The sequence below is a fragment of the Mustela lutreola genome, chromosome 1, assembly GCF_030435805.1.
Source record: "Mustela lutreola isolate mMusLut2 chromosome 1, mMusLut2.pri, whole genome shotgun sequence".
NCBI classification, from domain to species: Eukaryota; Metazoa; Chordata; class Mammalia; order Carnivora; family Mustelidae; genus Mustela; species Mustela lutreola.
Window position 1 is genome coordinate 112244629 of NC_081290.1, and position 22962 is coordinate 112267590.

At 38.7% G+C, this 22962-nt stretch overlaps 1 protein-coding gene and 1 long non-coding RNA gene across 3 annotated transcripts in view; one reads left to right on the forward strand and one right to left on the reverse strand.

Moving 5' to 3' along the window:
- Window positions 1–1323: 1323 nt before the first annotated feature.
- On the reverse strand, window positions 1324–13454 carry LOC131830224 (uncharacterized). The gene is made up of 2 exons (XR_009353076.1): window positions 12635–13454; window positions 1324–2326 (listed from the first exon to the last, which is right to left on the reverse strand). It is a non-coding gene; the product is annotated as an uncharacterized LOC131830224 (long non-coding RNA).
- Window positions 13455–13485: 31 nt separating this feature from the next.
- UNC5C (unc-5 netrin receptor C) overlaps window positions 13486–22962 on the forward strand; it is a 369403-nt gene continuing 359926 nt past the window's right edge. For both annotated transcript variants that reach the window (XM_059172547.1, XM_059172551.1), the window contains exon 1: window positions 13486–14010. In XM_059172547.1, coding sequence (XP_059028530.1) covers window positions 13887–14010 — 124 coding nt within the window. In that variant the 5' untranslated portion in view covers window positions 13486–13886. The remainder of the gene's footprint in view (window positions 14011–22962) is intronic.

Here is a 22962-nt window from a genome sequence, read left to right on the forward strand (position 1 = left end):
ACACACACACACACATAGAAACCTACCCAAAATAGAAATGGTCTTTGAATGACCATGTGGGACTTGCTATTTAGCACCATCATACAAATGGAAATAATGTGGTATTTGCACTAATCAGAAGTTTTAAAATGATTCAATCTTAAGATATTGTTGGGAGGTTCAGGCTTTGAAAATTATGACATAAAACGCAAAGAAATGCAATCAGACAAGTTTCTACCAGAAAATGAAAAGAGTTCATTTTTTACTCTGCAGCTCAAATCAGCGTTAACATGACATTTATGTATCTTTAAGCTTTAAATCAGTGCTGCACAGTGGGGGCGAGGTGGGAGGCTATCAGAATCACCCAGGAAGCCTTTTCAAACTACACCAGTCGTCCTCCCCCCGCAGCCCCTCCTCCCCCTGAGATTCTGTCTAAGATGTGTCTCTGAACTTGAGCAACACCATCTGTTCACTTCCAAATAGGCATTTTTATCTCCAAAAGGGCAGGTTTCTGCACATGAGCCTCTAACATGTATAGAAGGGTGGGGTTGGGGGGGTTCTGAAACATACATCAATGACAATCTTTCAACTGAATGCTGACATGTTAAAAAATGGATATGTCTATATTTCTTGAGTGATATATTCACTCGGTTAGTCCCTTGTACTAATGAGATGAAAATTACTGCTTTAAATACTCATATAGGTCAGTAAGCTCTGTTACGGGAGTTTTTCGTAAACTTGAGCTTCACACAGTGAAATTTTCATAGATGCATGCATTTATAGAAGTAAAAGGGGGGCCGACTCAGTTCAAATCAACTACTCTATTAGAAAAGCATGGTGGGTGAGTAACAATGACTTTATATCATAAGGAAAACTAAAAGCCATTTTTATGATACGCACGTTTCCCAATCCTTAAATTCCTATGACAACTGTGTCACATTCCCCAGAGTGTATTTTTTCCCTTTAAAAAACATTGTGAAAATTTGTAGATATTGTTCTATTCTCTACAGAACTGACCTTTGAGGACTCTTTTGCTGCAAGCGTTATCTTGACTTTGTGAACATAAGGTACAAACATAAACACATACGCTGCTCACATTTTTATGTTATAATCACATAATTGAAACATTTTATTCTAGTATGCTTTTGCCAAATTTCTGGAATCTGGAAGATGTTGAGCTTTTAAACTAAATATTCATAAATTACATTGTTTCATTTTTGAAAGTAAAAATATGCATATGAATGGAGATAACACATTACAGTATTTATGGAATTAAAATATTCAAAATGTTGGAAAGATTTTTGATACACAAGAGTTATTTCTGTGAAATGACAACACTGAAGCTTCTTTGACAGAAATAAATGTTTATTTACTGAAATATAATTATAATAATTATTAATGTAGCTAACATTAATGTTTACTTCATCCTATACATGATTATTAATGCTCTACGTGAATTAACTGGTTCACTCCTTTCAACATTATAAGATAGGTACTACTAATATCCCGATTCACAGGTAAGAGTGCCGATGAAATTATTAGGCAAGTTTCCAGGGTCACAAAGTTAGTGAGAAGCAGTGCAGGAATCAGAACCCAGCACTTTCGTGATAGAGCATGTGCCTGAAACATCTGTCACCAGGATGCTTGGTGGCTCATCCCCCTGCCGTCATGGTAGCCCTGCAGAACACTGATGACTGTCACCAAGATGCTTGGTGGCTCATCCCCCCCGCTGTCATACTAGCCCTGCAGAACACTGATTTCCACCCTTGCCTGGGGCCTCCCAGAGTGGTATCACTGAATCCATTGTATCTCTCAAATCAGTGCTACCCTGTGTGTCTTTTTCATTAAAGATATCCCGAATGTCTCCCTCATACAAAGGTGCCTTCAGAATGCAGTTTCTCTTTTTTACATCCTTTTCCACTGAGTCACACTACGTCGACAGAAGATGATTGTGCCTTCTCCTCCTCTCAGCCTGTCGGGTTTCTATACTCTCCTCCTTCATAAGTAGATTGCATGGAAAGTGAAAGAACAAAACAAAACACCTGACTTCCTTCCTCTTTATTTCTGTTTTTTGCTGTAATACGTGGAGACAGACAAAGTGAGAGTCGGTCTTCTGGGTTTTTCACTTCCCCATGTTGAATCTTCTAAATCAAGTTTAACAGCCTCTGTCTTGATTAGAAGTGACATCTTCTTGGACCTCCTGGGTGGCTCAGTCAGTTAAGCATCTGCCTTCGGCTCAGGTCATGATCCTAGGATCATGTCCTGCATCAGGATCTCTGCTGAGCAGGGAGCTCCTTCCCCTTCTCTCTCTGCCTTCTTCTCTGCCTACTTTTGCTTTTTATCTCTCCTGTTGAATACATAATAAAAAATAAAATAAAATAAAAATTAATAAAAAAAAAAAGAAGTGACATCTCTAAACTACAGAAGCTACTTTTTAAACTCACTGTTTGGCCTCAGACATAGAAATTCTATCCTGGAGTTCAAAAAATAAACATGAACTCTTTTTCATATGTACTTTCTGCTTTAACTGTTGGTGTTCCCACTTCCTTCATCTTTCCTTCCTTCCCTTGTTAGGTGAATGCCTTGAGATGACTAGAAATCTATTTGTTCTTTAAAAGGCAAAAGAAAAGAGTTTAAAAATATTCTAAAAATTTAAATATATTTAAATATTTAATATTTAATTAATTAGTTAAATTTAATTAATATCTAATATTTAAATATTTAAATATAAAATATTTAAAAATATTCAGATTTTAAAACTATTATCCACTTAACTACATGTGGACTAAAAGATTAGCTGTTGTTAAAGAATCCAAGGTGTCCCAGATCCAAATTCAAATCATATGCTCCATATAAATTAATAGAAAGAAACTATGCATTTATAGAGATATCACTAAAAGGTTACATATAACATGTGGACATTAGAGAAGGGCTGAGCACTTCCAGCTATAGGGTTCAGGGAAACTTTATACCTGGATTAGCATTTGGACCGGGCTTTAAAGAATGGTTAGTTTCCTCGTAAGAAAGGATATTGCAGGTAAAGATCATGAGCAATGCCAAGAGACTTGTTGAAGATAACAATTTCCCAGGTAATGGGCTGTGACCAGGCAAAAGATTAAATTCTTGGGAAAGAAGTTGGCTATGCCAAGGGCATGGAGGCAGAGGTGAAGTTCCAACAGGAGTCTCTAGACGTCAACGCCCCTCTTCAGATAACTTACTTTACATATTCTTGGGAGATTTCAGCTTTCTCAGGTATTCAAGTAAATTCTCCTCAAGTTATTTGGCCCTCTTTCCTACAATCACAAATTTCTTCAATAGGCTCCTCCTATACGATAACCAGTGTAGTTTTTAGCCTTTGAATGGAGTGGTCAATAAAATGAAAAGTAAACCATCACCCGTAAATGTGTCCTTGTATTTTTAAAAAGCAACATGTGTGCAGACAAAACAAAAACAAACAAGCAAACAAATAATAATGGTACCTGAAGGATGAGGTCCTCTTTGACCTCACTAGTGTCAGAAATCTAAGGGAAAATTTATCTTGAAACTAGTGATTGTCAAGTGGTTTTCCTGGTCTTGACAAGAAATAAAATAGCAAAATACAATAAAAAACAACATTGATTAAATTTAAATACAGGGCGCCTGGGTGGCTCAGTGGGTTAAGTCTCTGCTTTTGGCTCAGGTCATGATCTCAGGGTCCAGGGATGGAGCCCCATATCCGGCTCTATGCTCGGCAGGGAGCCTTCTTTCCCCCAACTCTCTGCCGGCTACTCTGCCTACTTGTGATCTCTCCCTCTCTCTCTGTGTCAAATAAATAAATAAATCTTAAAAAAATAATTTAAAATACATTTTTATTACATACATTTATTATATCATTTACTCATTTGTTGTTTATTTTTTTCATTATGCAGCCACTCTCAGGGTCTTCTATAAGTTAGGCATTGGGGTCGGTCATGCTGATGATTCAAATGCTACAGTGGAGTAAAACCTTCTGAGAAGTTCAAAGTCGAGACAAGGAACACACGTGAACAAGGAGGAAAATAATTTTAAACTCTTTGTTCTTAAGCGTACCTGACTTGTAATATTCCCATAAATCTTAATGCTTGGTTGTCCACTGATATTACTGTATAATACCAAGCTGTTCTAGCCCATGGGGCCATCTGGTGGACCACATGGGAGATAATCTTAGCCATTATTACTTCCTCACTATTAACTTCATCTCTTTCTTGTTAATTTTTGTTTCACAAGGTTCGGTTTTAATATTCCTGGGATATACTCACTGAAATTGCTTTATTCCTTTCATTGCCTATATTTTTCATTTATTTTTCTCAATTTTATCAGAAAAAAAAAAAAGGATTTCCTTTTCTGTCTGTCTTCTTTCTTCCCTTCAGTTCAATACATTAATAAAACAAACCAAACAAAAAACAATTACAATCAAAATAAGATGAGTTAGCACTAGTACAAATTTTTGTTAAAGAAAATAAAATCTTCCTGTTTCCGATTGAAACTAGACATGAAGTAGAAGGAATGGTTTTGTTGCTGAAAAATGTTGGAAACATCATGAGAATAACTTAGAAATCTCAATAATATTTTATATTTTCCTTCTTTTTCTCCATTATTTATACCATAAGTACAAATGTCATGTTTTTCTTGATTTAATTATAAATTGTTTGATTTTTTTATTGAATTATATGTATTCTGTAATATTGTTTTCCTTATACTTATATGTGATTAATGGGATTTTATAGGTTGAATCCTATACCATAATTATGACATGTTTTTATAAAATAAAGCACTACACATTTCTAACAATGACCTTAAGCTAATTCAGGAAAAAACAGAAAGTAAAAGATTTCTAACAGGTAATAACTAATTTAGGTTATATATTATGAGAGTTTATTAAACGTTATTTTTTTGTTTTTAAAATGTTTGTTAACAACCCTTCCTGTGCCAGACACAGTGTTAGGGACTATGGAAAATATAAATATGGATATATAATCAAAATGTTGGTGAATCATTACAATATTGATTGAACAAACCATTTCAAGTTCTAATGAACACAAGTATTCCTAAGAAATTAATGGGTCCCTCTCATGCTTTAAATCTTATTTCTAATTCATTAATGCCTTTAATTAAGTTGAAGGTAGTTTACTACTGCAAGTAGCTTTTCAGGGTTATGTAGTTTATTCTTAATCATGTTATGAATATTTAATGATACAAATTTTTCTTTCTGTGTTTTGGAATTAGGAACCATCATCCTACCTAAACATTGTGTATATATCCTCCTCATTTGCTATCTGTCTACTACTAGTTACATTCCGGCTCTCAGTGTTTCTCATCTTGATTATTGGAATAAATTTTGTGATTTTTCTTCCTACTTTAATCCTTTTTACACATTCATTCAAGATATTGTCATTATATCATCTCATTGCCTAAAGTCCTTTGGTAGATTTCTGGTATACCCATAATGTAGGCTGGTCCACATAACAAACTATGGCCTTTCCAAATTTACCCCTATCTTCCTTTTGAAATTTACCCGGTGGTATTTGTCTGCATCTACATAAGTTTGAATTCAGATCCCAATCTGACACTAATTTAGCTAGCAAGTTACTTAACTCAGCCTTGATTTCCTTACTTGTGCTTAAAATGAGTTAATAAAAATACCTACTTCATGTATAGTATTATTATATTAACCTGACCAGTGAGTGTTCAAAATGTTGATAGAATTTTTAAAAATTATAATTAGTAACAGCACAAGTATAATGCTATAATGCTGTCTGTGCTCCAAAATAAGTCACTCATTACATATTCTATACTTCCCTGCTTTTGCCCCAGTTGTTTCTTCTTCCTGGAATGCCATCCTCTCCAACTCAGCAAACATAAATTCTGTTTCCCCTTCCAGGTCTAGGCCTAATGTAATACCATTTAAGACTTCATCTATCATTTCAATTTGAAGGAAGTACCCTTTCCTCTTAGCTCCAACATCCACGTAGCCGCACCTCTCTGGCTGCACTTCTCAGACACATTCTGTAGTTCTCTGGTCTGTCTTATTTTCTACTAGCTCATTAGCACTATGGGGGAGATTATCATCTGATTTTTCTTGAACTTCATCTGAAGACATGATTTCTTACACTATGTGTATCAGACACACTTCTTGCTGTGATAATGCAGCATAAAAAAATCTCCCCAGATCTCAGCAGCTGAAGAAACAAGCTTTTTTTTTTTTTTTTTCCTCTCTCATGTGTCATAGGGTCTGCTATAACTTCGTTAAGCAGGCACCAGGCTCCAAGCTGTACACCTCTCTAAGAGTCTCATAGCCACCTTGAATGGATGGCTGCCTAGGAAATGTTCTTCTCGAGACTAGAGGCAGGAACACATGAAAACAAGTAGAAGTATGCAGTGGAAGGTGCTGGCACACTGTAACTTCTGCCCACATTCGCGGGCAAAAATCAGTCATGGCTAAGCCACCACTGGTGAGGCAGGCAAATCCATCCCACTTACGGTAAGAAGGAGAGCAAAGGCAAAAGTTAATTGTATTGTTTTATTTTTTCCCTCGGTTCTCCTGGAGGGAGAAAAATAATGAGAGACTCTGATCTCAGGAAACAAACTGAGGGTTGCGGGGAGGGGGGGCGGGTAGGGAGGTATGGATAGGGTGGCTGGGTTATGGACATTGGGGAGGGTATGTGCTATGGTGAGTGCTGTGAATTGTGTAAGACTGATGATTCACAGACCTGTACCCCTGAAGCAAATAATACATTATAAGTTAATTTTAAAAAGTTAATTGTATTAGGGGCACCTAGGTGGCTCAGTGGTTTAAGCCTCTGCCTTCAGCCTGGGTCATGATCTCAGGGTCCTGGGATCGAGCCCCGCATTGGGCTCTCTGCTTGGCAGGGAGCCTGCTTCCCCCTCTCTCTCTGTCTGCCTCTCTGCCTACTTGTGATCTCTCTCTCTCTCTCTCTCTGACAAATAAATAAAATTAAAAAAAAAATAAAAATAAAAAGTTAATTGTATTAATAGGAAAAGAGTAAAGAAATTATGCAATCTAGCAACTATGTTTACTCCAGAACTCCTTTTTTTAAGGACAGAAGTGGACTTTGTCAGAAGTAGATGTTAAAGTCCATAATGGACTTTGGGAAAGAGGGCCAAAGACAATAAGGAATTCATGAACAGGTTTTTAGGACAGTAAGATGACAGTATGTGCAAGTATGTCATCTGGTGGTGTGTGGAGAACATGGATTGGAATGTGAGGGCAGAACTACTAAGGAAGTAATTACCAGAGACCATGGGAACATGCCAATACATTGTGTGTCTGTGGGGCTGGAGGTAATGGAATAGAGGTCTGGAGACCTTTAAACAGTAAAATTGGATGGATTTTGTAATTGAATAGGTAATGTGGGCAAAAGGGAGTGAGATACTGAAAACAACTCTGACTTTTCACTAGGGTGATATAACTCATTACAGAGACCAACATCACTAATGCCATTCTTTAGATGATTATGCAAATTAAGTATAATGGACAATGCCAAACATATTTTATCACAGTAATGTCCACAGACACATTACAAAGTACTTTTACATGCATTTCATCTTTGGGGCAAATTTATGTATTTCATGTTGTTCCCATTTTATATAACAAAGAAACTAAAGTAGAAAGAAGTTACAGGACTATTGGAGCAAATATGTTAGCTAAATAGAGACTTAAATGGATGCTTCCTGATTCAGAATCTTCCCACCATTCCATAAAGTATCTTTTTTCTTCAACCTGTAACACAAAAGAAACCACCATGGTCCAATTTGGCAGATAAATTTAAAATAAAATGAGGTATTTGAAAGGCTCTAGCAAGCAATAATTAAAATCTCTATCCTTAGCAATCTCCCTTCTAAATTAAGTATCATATTATTTTCCATATAATTTTTATTGAGCCATTCATTGTTTTCTCCTTCTTATAGCAACTATAGTATGCGATACAAAGGCAGAAATCACACTGGACTTTCTTTTCTTCTCTTCCTTTATTTCTTCTTTGATCCTCTTTCTTCTTTTCCTTTTCCCTTCCTTCTTTCTTTTGTTCTTTGTGTCTTTATTCCTTCCTCCCTCTTTCTTTTATCCCTTCTTTGTCTTTCATTTCTTTATTTGGGGGGGGGCTTTATTCTTTTCTTATAAATGTTATCTCTATATACAAACTAAAAGCTCCTTGAGGAGAAGATGCTATCTCAGAGCTACACACTTCTCAAAGTTCAGCAAATACACTCTAGTGGACTGAAAATAGTCTGCTAGGCACAATTACATAACCACTCTGTTTCCTCGTATATAAATTGGAGATAGTGATACAAGTATACACAGTGTTATTGTGCTTCACTTTATTGTGCTTTGCAGGTATTGCATTTTTTCTTTTACAAGTTGAAGATTTGTGGCAATCCTCTATCAAGCAAGTCTACTGGCACCATTTTTTTAACAGCATTTGTTCATTTCATGTCTCTGCGTCACATTTCTGTACTTATAGTTCAAATTTTTCATTATTATTATACTTGCTATGATGATCTGTGATCAGTGATTATGACTCACTAAAGGCTCAGATGATGGTTAACATTTCTTGGCAATAAAGTATTTTTTAAATTAAGGTATGTGCATTTTTTTGGACATAATAATATTGCACACATAAGATAGAGTAGAACATAACGTAACTTTTATATGCTCTAGGAAACCAAAAACTTCATTCAACTCCCTTTATTTCTTTTTGTTTTTTAAAGAATTTACTTATTTAAGAGAGAGAGCACACGTGAGCATGAGCGAGGGAGGGACAGAAGGAGAGGGAGAAGCAGACTTCCCTCTGAGCAGAGAGCCTGACAGGGGGCCCCGATCCCAGGACCTCGATCCAAGGACCATGGAATCATGATATGAGCTAAAGGAAGATGCTTAACCAACTGCGCCACCCACGCACCCCCCAACTCACTTTATTTCAATATTTACTTTATTGCAGTGGTCTGGAACCAAACCCACAATATCTCCAAGATATTCCTGTATTACTTTTTAAATTTAATTTAAGTTAATTTTTATTTTTAAAAATTTTTTATGATTTATTTATTTATAAGAGGAGGGGAGCTGAGGGAGAGGGGAGAGAGAATCCCGAGCAGACTCCACACTGAGTGTAGAACTTAATGTGGGGCTCTTTCCACAACCCAGAGATCAGGACCCCAAGATAATGACCTGGGCCAAAACCAAGAATCTGTTGCTCAACAGACTGGGCCACCCAGGTGCCCCTGCCTATATTACTTTAATTTAATCCTCATCTTGAGGGTTAAACGAGATAGCATACATAAAAAGCTTAGAAATGAATCAGATACACTGTGTGATCATTAAGTGTTAGTCACTATTAATATTATCCATGGCTTTTAAATTATATAAAGTAATGACTTCTCCTTTTTGCTTAAGTTGGTTTAAATTGGGTTTCTATCACTCAAAACCAAAAGGGTCTTATCTAATACAATTAACATAAAGTATAAAGTCCCAGAATATATGGTTTATGGCAGGCCAAATTCTTTTCTGTAGGCTGAGGCAGAGAAGGATTGAATCAACTGAATCTGGGCCATCTGGTTCCTTTTAGTTATGTCATCAGTAATTTTACCTGAGTAATTTTTCTGACTCATAGTTAGGAAAAGTTTTCTTATCACCACCTTATTTATATTCACTAAAATCCTCCTCCTTCTATATTGACAGTTAATAATATCCCTGGTACAACTGTTTTTAAAAATATATAAAAATACAGAAAGTGGGGAACCATACATTAAAGAGAGAAAATGAAAGAAATATTTCTATAATTAAAATACATTTTCTATTGATTTTTAGGTCCTAAGCCTTAAGCTGGAAACTTTTTACATAGTAGTTTAGAGTAAATAATATTATAACTAAGCAGTCTACATGCTAAATAGCATACTTTTTGGTGTAGATTTCTGGAGGGATATGCAAGGGATTTGCATGTTTAATTCCCATTAGCACCTGTCACTGGGATTTATTATCCCAGAGTTAATTCTCCACTCATTGCAGCCAAGAAAAAGGAAGCCCTTGTACATGGATTTAAATGAAGCTTTTATTTTTCAAAATGAAATGAATTTCCTGTTTGTTCCTCAAACACCTGCAGTATTCCAACCCTGAAAAAGTCATATTTAAATTCATTTTTGGTGAAAATTTGCCCAAGCTTGACTTTATTCAATAACTAGAAAAGCCTGTTCATAATGTGAAATTTTGTGTTTGAGAAAATAAAGAAGTTTCAATCAAGGACTTCACTCAGTTTTAAAGTTCATTCTTCCATTCAGTATTCAATAAATGTTTATTGACCCCTTACTATGTGCCAGGCCGTTTTCTAGGTTCTGGATACAGAGTGGTGAAAGCACTAGGAAAAAAAAATTCCTCCCATTGAGGAACCTCCATTCTATTGGAGAGTATATATTCATACATACACATTAACACATAGATATACACACACACACACACATACACATGCACATGAATATGCATATATATACATATACACATACATATATGTAGACATATATGTGTGTGTGTGTATAATAACATTTATATAAAAGAAGTGCTATATGGAAAAAGCAAATGAATGTTATTGAGGGCTAGGTATATTCTATTTTGGGTTGTTGGTCAGAGAAGGTCTCTCTAAGTAAGGACATTTGAGTCCAGATCTAAGCGAAGTCAGTTAAAATCCTATGCGCGGAAGCCTATGCAGCACTTCACTATTTCATAAAGAAAAAAAAAAAAATAGAGGCAGAATGTTGGTACACAAGGCAAGTTTCATCTGCAACCATGGATTGTAGGAAACTCTCCTGCTTAAGAAAGCCGGTCCATTTGCTGGTACTTTTCCTGTCCTTGTTCTTGTGCTCTCACTCTTCCCTCTGTTTTCTACCTAATTTTTACATGTCATTTCTCAAACCATTCTCCTGCCCTCTTTAGGCTGAATTTCAGTATTGTACTACTTTTTCCTTCTTGTCTCCTCTTTCTTTCAAAGGATTAATTTCATGCAATATCTGCCTTTGAGCACTTCAATGTCCCAAACAAGATTATGTAACAATTTGATTGTATTTAACTAACTAGACTTTGAGGATTCTTTCCTATTGAGAATTTCTGACAATCAACCAACATTGATTGAGCACTGACTATATATTGAACTCTGTCTTTAAGAGCTGGGATGAAATGAGGAACAAGGCAAAGTCTCTGCCCTAAAAAGAGTGAAATTCTGGCTAGAGAAGATAAGGAGTAAAATTATAAATGAGTAAACAAAAAACTTTTAGATATTGCTACTATGATAGTGAATATATGTGAGGATTTCTTAGTAATTAAGCTGCTGTCCTTCCTGGAAAAATTTTAAAATCAGATATGAAATATAATCATAACTCCTTCTGGTGGTATAAGCCTCAGAATAAATGTTGGGTATGAGCCGCCTAGCTGCACTCTCCATCATAGTGGCCACTAGCTGTCTGTCTATTAAAATTAAATTAATTGATTACATTAAAATACTCATTTCATACTAGCCACATTGCAAGTGTTCGGTAGCCACACGTGTCTGATGACTACCATTTTGGAGAGCATATGAACATGTTCCTCATTGCAGAAAGTTCTGTTGAGCAGCACTAGTCTAGATAGCATGCAGAGGATGAAACTCATCAATGAGAAGAAGAGCAGCAAACAGTTTTGTGTCAGGCACTTCTCAGATCTTTAACTCATTTCTTACAGAGTCCTATAAGATAATTACTGGTACTAGACCTATCTTACAGATTAAGAAACTGAGACACCTAGCTTTATTGTTCAATATCTGTCAGCTAGTCACAAGACATGCTGAGACCTGAACCCAGACCATCTGGAGCCAGATGCCACAGTTTTACCAAAAGATTGTGATATCTGTATATGGGCAAGAGAAAGTGAAGAGAGAAAATAAGAGACTTTAACATGACAGGCAGCACCTCCACAGGAAAAAGAAATGGTCAGATTTGCCAATGTCTTCGCCAAGTATGACCTTTTTAGATCTACTAGACTCATCCAAGATAGGTCTTATTGGCTAGAGGTTCAGATGGAGCTTGGAAGGCCGAATCGTGGAATGCTAGTACTGAAAAGAGCTTTAAAGCCATCTAGTGAAATATTTCACAGATGAAGAAACTGAGACATGTAGTGTACCTGACCTGTCTGGGATAACAGAGTGAGATCACAAGCCTCCCGCGCGCGTGTGTGTTTGACATCGTCCCCTTGGCACCAAGAGCTTAAAATTTCCCTGGTACATTATTTATTATTATTATTATTATTAATTTAGAAATGTACTAATCTCAGGAAGTGGTTTTCTTCTTCCCAGAATGTTGGACTGCCGATGTGTATCGACCTTTTTAATCCATCCACTTTTCCTTTTGTCTAGACTGTCATTTTATCCACCCATTCTTACATTCCGCCTTCATCATTACAACAGAGATCCACAACCTAGCCACTAAGTATGCTTTCCTTTAAAAAAAAAAAAAAAAAAAACACGTAAAAAATTCTTGGCAGTTTGAGTCCCTACTTACACTGTTAGGAATTTGGAAAGCATGTCACAGGTTCTACCGTCACTTTAAATGAATGTCTACAAATTTTGTTTTTGTTGTGCATTGTTTCTGGGAGTTCCCTTACCAGGTATCATCTCACCACCCTTTACATACTCAACATTGCCAGCCACCAGGATGCACGCAAATAAAGCTCTTTTGAAGAATGAGTTTTCCTTTAGCTTTTTAGTTTCTGTTCCACTACGGAGGAGGGAGAAGTCAGGCGCACCCAGATCACAGAGCAGTTTGAGCGGCGCTGACAATCCCGAGATTGCAGCGGGTTGGAGACACTGCAAAAGCGTCTTGCCTTCATCCCCACCACGCCGGACTTCATCTCGAGTCCGCACCCAGTTTAATCAATCGCAAGACCCCAAGTCGTAGAGCGAGTCCAGTCCTGGGGAGTCTGGCTCAGGCTTTGCTGGCGCCGTGGAGAAGCTGGCAGGCGGCAGGCTGAGCTCCAGTGGATTCAGCCAAAAGGCTCGGGGCGCGCCCGCTGCGCTCTTGGAGTCCGAGTCTGGCGCACCGCGGGAGGCAGGCGCGCTCCCACTCTCCGCAGCCGCCTCTGCCCTCAGGTTTCTCTCGCCCAGGCTTCCGCTGGTAAACCAACAGCCCGTCTCCACCTCCCGCGCTGGGCGCGCATCTCCCTCCAATCCTTGCTTACATAACGCGGGCGGGCGCGCTCCCGCCGCCGCTTACCCCCCAGCGGAGTTGGGCTGCGCCCTCCACGCCTCCACCGCGAGTGTCTTCGCGCACCCGTGCGCCCCAACGCTAGGAGGTGACCCTTTTTGGCCACCCAGCAGCGGCAGCCTGGACGTCTCTCCGCTGGCGTGAGCACACGGAGATTGGAGACCAGAGAGCCCCACTGTGCCCAACTCCCTCCCTCTGCTCCCACCTCCTCCCACTTCTCGCTTCCTCTCCCTCTGCCGCCTCACCGCCCCCCACCCCCACTCCCCTTGCCTGTGTGTGTTCCGCACAGAAGAGGGGACCAGGAGAGCAGTCCAGGCTCGGCGCGCGGCGGAGCTGCGGCTCTTCCTGTGGCTGGGGGGAGCGGCGAGGTGGCCGCCTTGCGCCTCCTCGGACTTCCCAAGTGGGGGCAGAGCAACCGCTCACCGAGCCGCCAGTTAGAAGGCACAGGGAAAGAGGGACGGCCAAACTCCTCCTCAGCATCTCCTCTCCACCCCCTTTTGGCTCCTGCCCTTCGAGAAAGTGGAGTGTGGCTCTTGGTTATCCTTATTTCTTCGGACTGCTTAGTGGTGCACGGATTCAGCGGCTTCCCAGTGGGGTTTTCCGCTGTTGGCGCGTCTCTCTGTGTGGTTCCGCCCGGCACACCTCTGTCGACGATGAGGAAAGGTCTACGGGCGACAGCGGCCCGCTGCGGACTGGGACTGGGATACGTGTTGCAAATGCTCGTGCTACCTGCCCTGGCCCTCCTCAGTGCCAGCGGTACCGGCTCGGCCGCTCAAGGTAAGAGAGTCCGCCAAGCTCCGCGGCCACCTCCCTTCGCTTCTCTCTTCCCTCCTCCTTCCTCTCCTCCTCCCCAGTTCTCCTGGCTTCCTTAATTCGCCTCGTTGCTTTTAACTGGAAATCAGTTCACGTTCCACTTTCCCAACTAGTCAAGAAGCTCTGGTGGTTATTTTTAATCCATCTTCCGAGATGGGCACGGATGGTCAAGGGACGCACGGGGTGTGGACCGACATCTATCTGTCTCTGGGCATCTGAGCGCCTTGGGTGTCTTTTGCACTTTCTGCTCCACACTCATGTTGTTGCGCATTTGTACACACAGAGGTTTGCAGAGTCTCTCGGTGCGGGTGGCTGTGTGGCGTACCATAGGTACCCCCTGATACGCAGAGGCTCCCCGCGCTGAGCCACATCTGGGGTTGCGGGATCTTCAGGGCGTCTCTGAGCACGTTAGACGCCGAAGGGCTCTCAGCTAAGGAAATGTGTCCATTACTGCCGAGGACCCACCAGCGCCGGTGCCACTCTGCTGCTTGGGGCGCTGTGGAGATGCACAGCCCACCCGGACCCGCCACGCAGCCTGCGGCAGGCCCCGCGGTGTGCACGCCTCCACACTCTTACCCTTTCCGAGTCTTCCTCCCAGTAAGCCACGGAGAAACTTAAAACCCCAGAGCTCTGGGGAAACGGACTGGTTGTTCAAACCAAATACGAAACTCCCCCGCGTAATGGGCCAGTTGATAACTCTAATTTTTTTAGAGTTTTAACGCGTCTGAGCTTTCAAATAAGTGACCGGGGCGGTGGGCAAAACAGGGGTGTGGAGAGGAGCGGTCCGGAGTTGAGGACAGATAAGGAGCGAGGGGAAGCACGGGGACTGCCTGCCTTCTTGTTCTCCGAGTTTGAAGTGGCAACGGCTGCTTTCAGTCTTCTAAGCCCAGTAAGCTGAGCGGAAGGGAGAAGGACAGGAAAGAGCCAACGCTGCCCCCTCTGGGGTCTGTTTCGGGTCACCTGGGCCCCCAACCTTTTGGTCCACCTCGGTCTTTTCGACCAGTTCTGTGGTGTCGCTGGCTTAGGGGAAGCAGCCGTTTTCATAGGGCGGGGGGGTGAAGGAAGATTATGCAGCATTCGGAGGTAATTCAGGGCTCCCATCATCCCGGTTACACTTCTTTCCAAATTTGGAGAGCAGAGGAGGTGCGGCGATGGCCTCGAACTCCCCAGGCGTTGCTCGGACACTCTGGAGGTACCCGACTGCATTCCCTCCGATCTGCGAAGGCTCTAGGAAGAGAGGGTATTATTGGAGGTGGAGGGGAGCGCTGAGCGTTAGCTAGTGTGGTCCGAATGAGGGGGGAAGTGATTAGCAAGGCTTTGTGAATTAGCGATTGCTACTTCGGGAGTAAATTTTCCTGCTGCCTAGCTAAGTAGCCACGCTCATAAATCCTTCCTTCCCCTCTTACCAGATGCCTCCCATCCTCGAGGTTCTGCCCTGATTTTCTTAGGCGTCCTTCCAGAACTCATCTGTCCATTTTGCAAAGGATCATATGCACTTGTAGATTTCTCGAAATTGCTAAGAAGTTCTCTGAGTAGCAGCTACGGGTGTTTAGAGAGAAGTGTTTGGAAGTTTAAGCGAACAACCTGATGAATAGTCGTGAAATCAATCGCGTGAGTCCCGGTGGGATTCGTCTACCCTTACTGGGCGCACAAAGGACCCAGCCCTGGGGTGGGCTTTAGGTGGGGGTGGGTCAGGGGAGGACTGGGCGGTGATAGGACTGTTTGGGAAAAGGACAAGGTAAAGTCCCCAAAGATGCCAAACAGGAGCTACAGGATTCTTGCCGAGAGCTTACTTACAGCCACGTTAAAAAGACTGGAGTCAGGGAAAAAAAAAAAAAAATCAATAAAGACAATCAAACAAGAGGTTGTAAGTGGATTAATATTGAAAGAAGGGAGGAGAGATTAAAAAAAAAAAGACGCTGAAAACTGAGTGAGTGAGCTGTGCCACTTGCACTTTTCTTATACACCAGGCAGTCTAAAAATTGGGGATTGAACCTGCTCCTTTGGTCTTAAATGGAAAAATAAAATGTATCCTGTAGGGTATATGCATTGCAGTGGTGTTCCTCTCCAAATCGTTTGTTTAGTTATTTCAGTTGCTGAAGAATAAACTATGTTTGAATCTTGTAGTCTTGAAAGACACCATAATACCACTTTTATCTTTGTTAGTCTCCATGATTCAGGACACCAGCTCTTCCGGTGTTGCCTGTTAGGTATTAAAAATGTAGAAAGCACCACACTCAGCTCCTATCACCATCACTCTAACCCATTTTCTGGCCTGTTTACTACTGAGCCACTAACACACTTTCTTATCAGAATCACACTTTTATATCAGTCTGGCATTCAGACCTCCTTTTCCTTTAAATTTCTTCTCCTTTCTCCTCTCTCTTTAAACTAGAACACTAGGGAAACCAAAGATACTATTGCTCCCTCAAGGTATGACTTCCAAGTGCTGAACATTTAAAGATGGAAATGAACTATTTTTATGAATGGAACTACATATGCAATTAAGATGAGAAAGTTAATTTGAGTACTTGACAATATGGATGCGATTTATTTATTCTGTTGTTAGAGAAGTACTAGAAAAATTAGCAGATTTAGAAAATATGTATGTCTTCAGAAGTAGCCAAAAAAACAACAGATGTTTAAGATGAAAAAAGAAGCATAATAGGTCTTATTTGTGAGTGTACTATATTTTGTAACTGTAGTTTAAATGAAGACAGCAGTCATTTTATTCAGGTCCTTGGGAGATTCTCCAGGCTTTAGGCAACAACTTTCTCCTTTCTGGCTATGCATTAATTGTTTTATTCAGTATTGCCTGAAACTCTTAGCTCCGGGGGAAAAAAAATAGTGTTGCTTCTGACTTCTAAGAATGAAAGATTTTACTAGGTAAAGAGAGAGAAAGAGACAGAGAGTATTTGATCAGTGTGCCTCAGAGTTAGTACCTCCTGTTTTAGAAATGCTTTCATTTCTGGATTACACAGCATTGATATTCTGCTTATCTAGCACCAACTAGTGTTCTGAGTGTTAACATCACCGAAGTCAGAAGAGAAAATTAATGAAAACCCTAGTCATATTGGGACTATTTGCTACTACCATAAGTTAATCTATAATGTATTTTTTAAACAAATAGTATACATCCTACAAAAGAGTCAAATTACTTTCATGCATTTGTGCATATTGCTGTGGTACAAATAGACAGTTGGCATGAAGGATAACTGAATTTCATTACATCACATACTTTCTCCATTTTAAGAGCAGAGTAAATTCATAAAATCACATTTGGCATTTGCAGTCAGGAAAAGTAGGTTAGTTTCCTTTTGTTTAGAAAAAATAATTCCATGTAATCTAGCTTAAGGAATGCTTAAAATGCCTTAAGAGGACAAACTTTTGAAATACTTGCAAAGAAGGAAGAACTATTGGATTGTTAACATGCACTGATTCTTTAGTCTTCTGTACTGTGGATAGTGGGGATTCAGCATTCAGCAATGCAAGTTCATAGACTATCTCATTTTAGTCTGGGACCTGGATGTCCTGATCAGAATTCATAGTGATCTTTTTTAAGCAACTTCCCCAAAGACATAAAGGAGGCACGAGCTCTCCCAAAGCAAGCCCTCCTAGCCTATTTAGAATTATTGTTGAGACTTAAAAATAACTGTTTTTCTAATGTATGCTACTTTCTCCAATTAGTGCCAATAGCCAGGGTGTGCTCTATTAGGCCTGAACTGCATTTAGCACTTTTCTGATTTAGGTCATGGCTTTGCTGGAGCAGCAGAGGGAGTCACTCTCAGAAGAAACATTAAAATTACAGGCTGCAACCACTTCAGGAAGATAATAAGGGAGAGGAGTGGGGGTGGGGATTGAGCTAGAGTCCTTGCCTTGTGATTTTTAATCCACTTTTTTTTTTTTTTTTTTTTTTTTGGCTTTTGTATTTGTGGCAGTTAAAAACAAATCTGTTCACATTCCCCACAGATTAGAAACCCATTAGCTCATCTGGATAGTGTATGATATTAGAAGTAAAATTCTAAACAAACAATTGCCATGCACTTATTGTGTCTCAGACTGCGTGCTATTTGTCAGGGACACAAAGTTAAAAGGGCATTTTCAGCCCTCAAGGAAGACAGACTTAGAAGCATATAATTATAACTCATTTTCTGAAAAATGACAATCAGCATAGGTATAGTACTTTCTGAATTCAAGTATGAAAGATAGTGAACATAGGTCAAGCTAAGGTTCTATTGGGAATGGTGGTGGGGTTTCCAGAATTTCTACACTGAAGAACTTAAGGATGGCAATTTGATTTGAAGTGGGGTGTTCCAATGCCAAATTTGCATTGCAACTAACTTACATTAAATCTTAATTAAATTTAATGTATATTTGCTCTGGCTTTGAGGAGGCACAAGCTAAATGTAGTTGCGGTATGTGCCCATTCTCCCCATTGGCTTAGTATTTATCAGTGTCTCCTAATCTTGCTTCTGCCATCTCCTAATTGTGTGGCCATGGGTGAGTTATTAAGCTTCATTTGTGCCTCAGTTTCCACAGAGGTAAAGTGAAGATCCTTTCAGTCCTGTTATGCTTGAATGAATACATGTAAAATGTTTACGGCCATACCTGGCCCATAGGAAGTAAACATTATTCTTTGGCTTCTAACTCTGTAAACCACTGGCAAAGACTCTAGAAGTTAAAGAAACTAAAGGTCAATAACTATGAACTCAGACTGGGAATTACTGCAGACTCTCCTTCCCCAGAAACACCAAATGAAGCTATCTGAGGAGATGTTCCAAAATAGATCACTGCAGACTCCTGGACAGTGACCTGCATGGTTCCTTGAAGAGTCAGTCTGGGGGAAGCTCTCTCCCTTCATAACCCCATTTCTTCCTTTCTGCTCACTCTGGGAAAATAAACCTAATGCCAGTTCTAAAAATGCCATGTTGAGTCACTGCTGGTTAAGTCCTGGCTGCAAGCTCTACCCTTGACTTTCTATCTTTACAATGAGTATTGAAAGGAAACTTTCCGTAAATCCATAAACTTTTTTGAGTGGGGGAGGAACATGCCAAGTGCTAGGCTTTCAGGTAAAATTTTAAGGAAAAATAACCCTTTATGTAAATGTCAATAGTTTTCCTTTAAAAAAAAAGGCAAAGATGTATTGTCTAAAGAACATAATTGTGTGATGCGAACGTGATAACCGCTACACTACAGAAACTAAAGAACATAATTGTGAATGGCATGTTGAAACAACACGGAGAAACATAGAAAAATAGGTGGATTTGAAGGCAAAACAGATTCACCAGGACTTTTCATATATTTGAATTAAACTTGCAATAAAGAGTTTTAGTATCATAATTTAGAACAACGTGGATAATCTAGATAACATATTTTGACACTTTCACATTTAATTGGTTCTTGTTGTTTAATGGTTATTTCTATTTTGGTTCATGATCAGTGGGAATGTTGTTTTCTAGCTAACTTGTATGATAACACTAGGGATTTGTGGAGTATTTTATGTTACTTAGAGTTAAGACAGATCTTTTTCTTACAGTATTTTCATTCTGGCTTTAATTTTTGATTGCTTGTTCTACTCTCATAGATGCCCAGTTTTCTCACTTGCTTTCTTTGTTATCCTAACTTCTGAAAGTTATTTATGCACTTTTCATTGATTTCACATTCTGTTTGGATTTGGTATTGCTTATGTATTCGTGGAGGAGGGCTACATGAAACTGAGACCTTGGGCATTGTCCCAGTATTGCTTAGTCCAAGGATATTTAAACTAGAATGAGACTCATTGAAACTCAGTGCTATTTTTTATGTGACTTTTTTAAAGTGGAGTAAGTTTGCCTTGAGTAATACTAAAATACTACTGCCTCCTTTTTTCTAGATCTTAAAAATAAATCCAATAATTGAAAAATTAATAGTTTTTCTTATTTTAAATATTTGTCTTCTCCACATTTATGGAGATTTTAATAAAAGATTTTATGATAATAGTTTTATGAGCTAACAAGACCAGAGATAGTAAACTTTTTTATTCTCTCTACCTGATTAGAGCTCTCAGAAGAATTTTTGCCTTTTCATGAAAACCTGATACATATATTATGTTGACAATATTTTGATTCTTCAGAAGCAAAATGTTAGAAAATACTGTTCTATAATTTCAGGTTTTAAAGAAGAGTTTGTGTTTAAGTTGTAATGTGTTTTCTCGTCTTGAGCGTTCCTGCCTCCACAAAAGTTGCTACTTTGGGATTATATAATGAGGTATTGAAATACACAAAGAATATTTCCACATTTCCATATTTCCACATTTTCGAGGTACCAAAAACATATCTAGCTTTTAGTGTTAAAGTGTTAGTGTTAAAGTTATGGTAACATTGATTAAATCGAAGTTATAATTTGGAAAACGAGCTATAGCTTTGAAAGTGCCAAATACACAGATAATTGTCCTTAATGTCATTATACTTTTTATTAGCAGAGAGCAAAAATGCTTTGTGTGGCAAAAGTGAAGTCTAATATCTGAAAACTCCAATATTTGGGGAATACCCTCTTTTAATTAAATAACAAACCCTATCTCCATGCAGCCTGGTAGGGGAATGTGAGAGCCAGGGGAACCAGGTGAGACTTCATTATATTGGTATGCGGTGTTAGAGTTCTCTTTCTAAATATGGAGGCTCAAAATAATCATGTTAACAGATGATATTGACTAATCAAATTTAATGCCACAGTAACCAGCCTTATTTATTTTAAAATGTGTGAAGATAGGACTTTTATCTTCATTAATCATTGTCATTTGGGTCCTGTGGCTAGTTTCATCTCTCAGCAATTATGAAAGCCATAAAAATGGTTCATGTAGATAAACATGTATTCTCTTCTCTCCCAACTAAGGAGATTAAACAACGGAAACTCCCTCAGCACATTTAACAAGTTTATTGATGAATGCTAACATCTCTCAGTTTTAGTCAATGTCTTAATTGATTATTTAATCATGAACTGCCTGAACGCAACTATATTTTTGGTCTTTTCTGTTTTTTGTTTGTTTTTGTTTGTTTGTTTTGTTTTGTTTTCCTGTTCAGAAGAAAACCCTTATATATGAGCATTCCTTTTCAACAACAACAAAAACAGATTAGCACTGGCATATCAGTGCCTGTTTCAAGATACTTGTATCAAAATACTTTTGCAGCCCAGTTATAAGGGCAGATATGTTCATGAATGGAAATGCAGGTATTTCTAAAACTCCAAGAATATCAATGTGTATAAATTATAAAAGAGTAGTATAGAAACAAAGTAAGCTGTTTGCATAGAAATGTAATCACTTTAAATTAATTCATAATGTGTATTCTGTTAGACCATGGATGTTTTGTGCAACGTGATAAGGGGTGTGGTATGATGATATCCATCCTTATATACTTACATAAGTATATAAGTATACATATGTAAGTATATATATAAGATATATACTTATATCCTTATATACTTCCATCCTTATATACTTATAAGCACAATGAATTACATTTATGTATAAAAGTAAAGAGAGCAATTTTGAACAATTCTAATCTCTGAATTTGCAAGTTTGTTCCTTGTAATCAAATTGCATATTTTAAATCATTCTCCTATCTTTCTAGATTTCAGGAATCTAAAAAAGTCCTTTCTACGACCAGATCAAAGAGTACTCTCTTTAGCAAGTGGTATTCTCTAACTTTTGCAGGAACTGAAAATCATCATCAGTGAAAAAAACTCTGCTGTTTTATTACATGTTATTTCCAGAGTCCTGTAGTATATCTAACCCAAACCAGGCAAATAACCCAAATTACCAACACAACAGAAACTTTATGATTGGGAAGATAGAGTAAACAGTGGTCATTTCACTTTGAGCATTATGTTTGTGTGAAATATGTTGACATTTAAATTTCACTTTTGATAAGGGGAAAATGATATATTTTCTCTTCCCCTGAATAAAGAATTTGCCAAATATACACATTGTAGCCACCCAGTGGAAATGCTCCAGTTTAGCAAGCAGCAATCTTGAAGTCATCCTAAATAAAACAGTAATTATGCCTGTCGTTTTCTTTAGCAACTTTTCCTTCTTCCTCTGGATCTTCATAAGATGACGAAAGAATATAAGCTTTAAAAATGCATTAGGGATCACTTTCAAGGTTTGGAAGAGCCTAAGACATTTCCCTCCCAAGCTGCCACAGCCATCACCAACCGAGCATGCAGCTTGGTGGAAAACAGAAGCCCATTTCAGTAACTGCTCTCAGAAGCTGAGGAAAAACAGGCATGTTCAAATGATTTATTATTTTTGGTATCCAGAACAGAGACCTCAGATCAGCATTTCATCATAATATTATTCAACAAGCTCTCTGACTTGCAACTTTTATCTAAATAAGAGTGTTGGTCTGCACCAATTTAAGTTTACACAGCAGAAGAACTTGGAAAGTACTTAAAAGGTGTATACTTGAAAAAAATTATGTTTGGATTTTATTTGGACCTGTTTGAGCAGGATGTGCTTGTTTGAGAAATCTAGACTTAATTAGTGGGATCCTGATATATGGTGTCTGAGTCTATTTCACTAGTAATAGAATATATAATTAATCCTCCAGTGGTCATTATAAAATGCACTCTCATTTCCTGAACTACTCTGTTAAATATTGTCATTAATAAGAATATGAACATCGTAGTTTAAATCTCATGTACATAAGAAATCCAGTCGCATTTTTAGAATTATGTAGGTGGTTTTTTTAAAATTTAAATTCAATTAATTAACATATAATGTATTATTACTTTCAGAGGTAGAGGTCAGTGTCATCAGTCTTATGTAACACCCAGGGCTCATTACATCATGTGCTCTCCTTAATGTCCATCAACCAGTTTATGTAGGCGTTCTTAAGGTCGGTTCTTCAACAGAAATAATTGCCTAAATGGAATTTTATC